General features: G+C 46.0%; 1 protein-coding gene across 1 annotated transcript; it reads left to right on the forward strand.

The window, feature by feature from the left end:
• The first annotated feature begins 218 nt into the window (after positions 1-218).
• Positions 219-4,850, forward strand: BAMBI (BMP and activin membrane bound inhibitor). The gene is made up of 3 exons (XM_050892130.1): positions 219-294; positions 3,315-3,605; positions 4,050-4,850. Exons 1-3 carry the CDS (start codon positions 219-221, stop codon positions 4,466-4,468), a joined length of 786 nt encoding a protein of 261 aa, XP_050748087.1. The 3' UTR covers positions 4,469-4,850.
• Positions 4,851-6,551: the final 1,701 nt, after the last annotated feature.

Raw genomic sequence — 6,551 nt, forward strand, 5'->3', positions numbered from 1 at the left:
ACGGGGCCTCCGCCGCGGCGGAGGAGGGAGAGGAAGGCAGAGAGCCGCGGCCGTCCCCCCTGCCCGCCGCAGCGGTGGCCGCGCAACGGCTCTGCCCGTGGGCGACCGGCTCCTCGGTGCTCCGGCGGGGCAGGGGCGGGCGGCGGCGGCGGCTCGGCCGTGCCTGCTCTGCGGGCTGTGGCGAGCGGCGCCGCGCCGCGGGTCGGGCGGGCGGGTAAATGGATCGCCATTCCAGCTACATCTTCATCTGGCTGCAACTGGAGCTGTGCGCCATGGCCGTCCTGCTCACCAGAGGTGAGGCCGCGGCGGGGGACCTGGGGCCGGGGGAGCCTGAGGGGGCTCAGGGTCTGCGGGGACCCGGCGCCTGAGGGGGGCCGCGCCTGAGGAGACGGGACGCCTGAGGGGGCCTGGTGCCTGAGGGAAGGCGGGCGCGGGGGGCCTGAGGGGAGCCGGCCCCGGGGGCGAGTCGTTCGGGCGGCGGCGGTGTCAGCGCGGCGGGGCCGATGCCGCGGCCGCCCCCCAGGCGAGGCCGGCGGGAGGGGGTCGTGGGGGGGCCCGTGCTGTCTCGGGAGCTCCTCGCCGAGCCTTTGTTGGCGGGCGGCGGCGGGGAGCCGCCGGGGCTGCGCCGTCCCGTCCCTCCCCTCCCCTCCCACCTGGCCGCCGGTGTCGGTCAGCCCGAGCGCGGGGGCCCGCGGTTGCCAAAGCGGGAGCGGCGGCCCGTCCCCGGGCGAGCCCGCGGCGCCGAGGGGCGGCCGCGCCCTGCCCTGTCACCCGCCCGCTGGGGGCTGGCCGCCCGGGGAGCGCCCTGCCGGGGCAGAGGCGACCCTCTGGCTGCCTGTAATTGCCGTGCTCCGGGGAGAAGGTTAAAGGATAAGTTAGCGCGGTGATGATGTGCGACGGTATTTATTTTGGAAGGAAGGCTGTAATTAACCCTAAATAACAGCCCTTGCAGCGTGCAGGGGGGAGCCTGCTGGCCCCATCAAAGCGGGCAGAACAGGGAGTGACTGAGTGATGTGAAGTCGCAGATACTGAAACTATGTGCCTGATAATGATATAATTAGGGGATCACAGACTTCTGGCTGCTGTTGACTTCAAAAGCTTTAAGAGAAGCCTGCAGTCTCTCCTGTAGCCATCTTGACTAAAAGCAGACATTTTTCTTTAATAGCTACATACAGTAACAAGAAAGAGGAGGGAACAGAAGGGCATTGTTCACTGTTTCAAAATACTAAATACCCTTTCTGGCCTTTTGCATAGCACAGGAAGAAACTTTATGAATTGACAGAAATACAGTTTTAATACAGTAATACAAAGTCCATTCTGTTTCACTGAAAATGTGGCTTTAATTAAAAAGCAGTTGAATTAACCTGATGACTAGCCTGTCAGATTTTGTTTATAAGATTGTCTTAGGTCAATAAAATGTAGAATTTTAAGTGTGATTGTATAAACAGTTAAAATGGAAGTATGCGTGTTGTTTCACTTTCTTCCTGTGCTGTGCTGAGGCTCATGAAAGGACTGTCAGCTCTGGTGCTATTCCTTGTTTGCATCTTATTTTTAACTCTCATACAGTGAGAAAATGATAGAAATTATTTTTTCAGAGAGGGTAGGGGGAAGACCTCGCATAGAATGCTTAGAAAATGATTGAGTCTTTTTTCCATAGCACGCTGGGTGACAGTGTGTGTGAATTAACAAAAAATTAGGTTACTTGGTCTAAAAGCCCAAGGGAATTGGACTGGAGACAGTGAGACACTCCATCATTTGGCTTCTATTAAGCAGAGTTATTAAAGAGCAGCGGGAACTTCAAGGCCTGGAGCCCGCAGTAGCGTTTTCGGGAAAGTATTAAGGTAGGCTGAAGAGGGGAAGCTAACTTGGTTGGGATGATTTTTAACATCTTTCAGAACACATTTTAGGTATGGGGTGGTAGGAAGCATCATACGAAAGGGTGGCAGCAGGGAAGCCTGTAGATTGATTTTTGAAGTGCCAACTGTAGAAGGAAGACATCTGACAATTCAGTTGACTTTGAAAGCCTTGGTGCCACTACGATGGCAAGTACACCAGGCACATTAGAAGTACTTTTAAGTCCACTCTTCTAAGGATGGCTCCAAAAACTGGCTTCATCCTAAACCTTGGATCGATGGCACATTGAATTATGTTTGAGTTGCAACTTGCCTAGAAAGAGTAAGTTTTCCCTAGAGCACAGGACATGTATAATTCGTACCAGAGCAGTTTGGAAAGCACAAAATGAAGAGTTTTATGAAGGGAACTTTGTTATCGCTTCCTTCAGAAATTTTTGAGGTTTCCTGAGAGATTTTTCATAGAGCTGGTAGAGGATTTTTGGTCTAAGTGTTTCCCCTTTTGACTGCATGTTGGATTGCGTGCAAAATTGGGGAGGGGCAAGGGGGAGCTTTTAGCCTTGCAGTTTCACCCCATTTAATAACTTTACATTTGAGTTGAGAAACATTGACTCTGGCGAACAGATTAATTATAAACTACACTGTTTCTGTTTTATAATACTGATAAAAAAGCCTTTTTGCATGAATGGCTACTTAAAGAATTTCTCTCTTTCTGGAGAAATTACAAATAGTTGCCCAGTTTCACACAGTAAAAACTTTCCTGACTGGGAGACTTAGATGGTAATGGTTCTAGCTAATAGCTTTATAAGGTGTTAGTTAAACCTTTTAAATTTTGGCACAGTATTGAGAGGTAATAAACAATTCAGCAGTTCCGATTTTTTTTGTTTGTTTGTCACACAAATATTTAAACCTAGTATTTTTGTTGTGTGCTTACGCCCAGTTTAAAAGAAGTGTTACCTTTATAAAAATAGAATGCTGTTCCTGTAGTAATGCTTTAAAACATAGATGTGACTTCCTTATAGGACTGAAGGTGTGTATTGCTTTTAAAACTGGGATTTCATTTTAAATGTGGTTTAATGCAACTGCTGATAGCGAGTGGAAGTAGCTATAAAATGGTCTTGTTAGTTATTTACCTTGGGGAAAAAAAAAAGCTGTGACCTTCCTTGCCCCCCCCAGTTCTTGTTTTAGTGAAATGGTTTTGCTTTAATTCAAAGGACTATAGTACTAGTAATTAAAACAAGTGCCCCAAGGCATTTGCAGGGATTAAGGTTACAGTGAAGTAGGTGCTGTACAGTGATGGGAAGGAAAAAAAACCCTGCTCTCATGGATTTAGTGTAGAGGAGTACCCCGAAACTGGCACTGGGTTTGGTTGTGTGATGCTTGTGGCTAATAAGAGGTGATACCTAGTGAGGTGTCCTTAAAGGACCAAATTCTTACCTTTCTTGCACAATTTTTATTTTTCAGGTGAAATCAGATGCTACTGTGATGCTGCACACTGTGTTGCAACTGGCTATATGTGCAAATCTGAGCTTAGTGCCTGCTTCTCCAGACTGCTTGATCCTCAGAATACACATTCCCCACTTACTCATGGCTGCTTGGACTCTATTGCAAGCACAGTTGATATCTGCCAAGCCAAACAAGCACAAAACCACTCTGGCACCACCACCATGTCCACATTGGAATGCTGTCACGAAGATATGTGCAATTACAGAGGACTGCATGATGTTTTGTCTCCTTCCAGGGGCGATACTTCAGGTAGGGCATGGAAGCTTCAGGGAGATCTCTCTTCTGGCCATCAGGCTGGTGACAGTCAAAACCTTCTATGTCTGGTATTGATTTAGTTGTTAATGTAAGTAAAGACACCAGAGGGAGAAGCGGGTGGCTGGATGCAGAGGAGCATATCAGTTGAGTAGCTTTTTTGTCTGCGTTAATATTAGAGGTCTGTCTTGCCAACTTGACATTGCTTCTAAGAAGCAATGGCAGTGGTGTTCCTAGTTAAATCAACTATCAGGGTAAGAAATTCCATGTTATAAACAGCCTTAGAAACTCATCTTTTTCTTTATAGGAGTATTTTCTGTAGGTACTGAAGACTGTGTAGCTGTGGCTCCTTAAACTTGTCAGTGTGGTGTTTAAGGGAGTTGCTTGTATATAAACCAGTTGTTGATACTGAAATGAGCTTTGCATCTTTCCCCTTTGCAGGACAAGGGAGCAGATACCAACATGACAGCAGCAGGAATCTCATCACCAAGGTGCAGGAATTGACCTCTTCAAAAGAGTTATGGTTCAGGGCAGCTGTAATTGCTGTTCCTATAGCTGGTGGGCTAATCTTGGTGCTCCTTATCATGCTGGCTTTGCGGATGCTCAGGAGTGAAAATAAGAGACTGCAAGATCAACGACAGCAAATGCTCTCCCGTTTGCACTATAGTTTTCATGGACATCATTCGAAAAAAGGGCAGGTGGCAAAATTGGACTTGGAATGCATGGTGCCTGTGACTGGTCATGAGAACTGCTGCATGACCTGTGATAAAATGAGACATTCAGACCTCAGCAATGATAAAATTCTTTCACTAGTCCACTGGGGAATGTACAGCGGACATGGGAAGCTGGAATTTGTATGACCAATTATTTTTTAATCTGAGCTAAACTTACTCTCTGAACTCTTGAAGGCCTTTGGGTTCTGCTGGACAGGAGCACTTTATCTTAAAACAAAAACTCTCATACATCATCTTTGAGAAACAAAGGACCTCTGCAAACAGAATCTTGGATATTTCTTCTGAAGGATTCCAAAAGTTGTCTTATTTGCACAGAGTAAAATACACTCAAATGTATTGTTTGCTTTAAAGTTATGAAAGCAAAAATTAGAAGTTGTAAACACTGTCACCAGGGTTATCTGAACTGTAGGGAGCTGAGAAGTGAGTTATTATAATAAACTGTATGCAAGCTCCTATGTTTCCTGACTTATTGTAAAGATTTTTTAAAATATATATATTTTGTCTGAAACTTGCTTGTGACTTTTGTTTTGGAAAACAGTTTTTTTTGGGGTGGTGGACAAATCCAGGTGGTATGCATGGCATTACCATGCATAACAATTAGATTCTGAAAACCATCCATTTCCCTACTCTGTGAGGGCAATTAGGTGGTTATTCCAGAAGGAAGGTGGCAGCTTTATTGTTTAATACTTCAGGTAGCAGTGAACCCACATCCCCGATTGTTGGCTATTGCATTTTGCTCATAACATCAGTGAATTCTTCTGCAGCTTTGTGTGATAACTATTTCTTCGTCTCTGTTAATGAAGAAGTGCTGCTTCTCTCTGTGCAAAACGTATCAGAAAGTGGCTCCTAATTCTTCATAGTTGGTTTTCCTCCCTTGTCTCACAGTTCTTGTTCTCTGTGATCTTTTTTCCTTTTGTACCTCTCACTCAATTTTTTTGGGGGGTGGAGGGGGAAGGGGAGGGAAACCCCAAAGCCACGATGCCTATTCTGCTGTGTATGTATCTTTTTTCCTGCTGATAACCCCTCTGGGCACAGTGGAAAACATCTGCCTTGCTCTTTTATAGTGTAACTCGGTATCACATGCTGCTACTTTTGTGTGGGACTGAAGAATCAACAGTGTACTTGCTTTAATGTCTGGCTCCTCCTTGATGCTATTCTTGCATAGGTGGCTTTTCTTCCCTGCCAGTATTTGCACACTTAGTTGTTTCTTACTCCTTCAGCTAGTTGGCTTCACTTGATCATTTTGTTTATTCAATGCCTAGTTGCTAAAAACAAACAAAACCTCTGGATTATCCAAGGAGCTTATTGTATTTATTTTTCTTGCTTTATTAGACTTTGTTGCAGTAATTAAGATAGACTTGCTTAAAAGGCGGATGCCACATCATGGTGAAAGAAGGGTCCAAAATGCTGCTGCAGGAGAAGAAACTTGGCAAGAGCCTAGTATTCATCTATGTTTTAAATAGCTTTAGAAATTCTTCTGCCTCCTGTTCTGGTTGTAAAGTTGAGTCCCTGCTGATGCCAGTAGTGAAAAGGGGATGGCACAAGCGGGGTTACAACAGCCTTGCAGCAATGCTCTGATCTTGTGTACTGCTTACTATAGTAGGTTGCTTTGCGATATGCAGCCTGAAATGCAAACGGATGCAAGCAAGGGAAACCTGCCCCTCTAGGTCACAAGCTGGTGTTCCTGAAAGTACACTTAAACTATGTGGTAGGCTTGTTGGAGATAAGTTGGTCACTTGGCTGTGGAAACGAAGGTATTGATACTGCAAATTACCCATACAGTTAACACTCATACTGGCTGAGTGCAGTGAGAGCCTTGGGGACGCCAAGGTCCCACCATGCCCATGTTTGCAATATTAAAACGTAGTTTAGAAGGATTAGTTTCATGTATGCACCTCAAGCTACTGACTCTTATTTCCTCAAAGTGCTTGGAGAGTTGCTTTTTATGCAGAGAACTATATTCTCTGATTTCTACCTTTTTCTGCTGCTAAAGTTTAAGAAATGACGTGGCTGCAACTGCTGTTGGAATCTGGCCTGTGGTCTCCTGGCTGACCTTTCAAAGTGCTGCTTTCCTATAAGAGCTCTGCCTTTCCTTTGCACCGATCTGAAAGTCTGGGGCAGTTGTCTGCTCTGCCAAGTGTATTATTTTTGGGAATGACTGGCTGGGAGCTTGGTGCTGCAAGAGACAAACCTGTCATACTGGCTGTCA

Source organism: Gymnogyps californianus, chromosome 2, assembly GCF_018139145.2.
Source record: "Gymnogyps californianus isolate 813 chromosome 2, ASM1813914v2, whole genome shotgun sequence".
NCBI classification, from domain to species: Eukaryota; Metazoa; Chordata; class Aves; order Accipitriformes; family Cathartidae; genus Gymnogyps; species Gymnogyps californianus.

Bases quoted from the DNA above. Each gene is read 5' to 3' on its own strand.
- BAMBI (XM_050892130.1), top strand. From the start codon at position 219: ATGGATCGCCATTCCAGCTACATCTTCATCTGGCTGCAACTGGAGCTG. The intron at 295-3,314 runs GTGAGGCCGCGG...TTTATTTTTCAG, and splicing joins GGCCGTCCTGCTCACCAGAG to GTGAAATCAGATGCTACTGT. The intron at 3,606-4,049 runs GTAGGGCATGGA...TCCCCTTTGCAG, and splicing joins TTCCAGGGGCGATACTTCAG to GACAAGGGAGCAGATACCAA.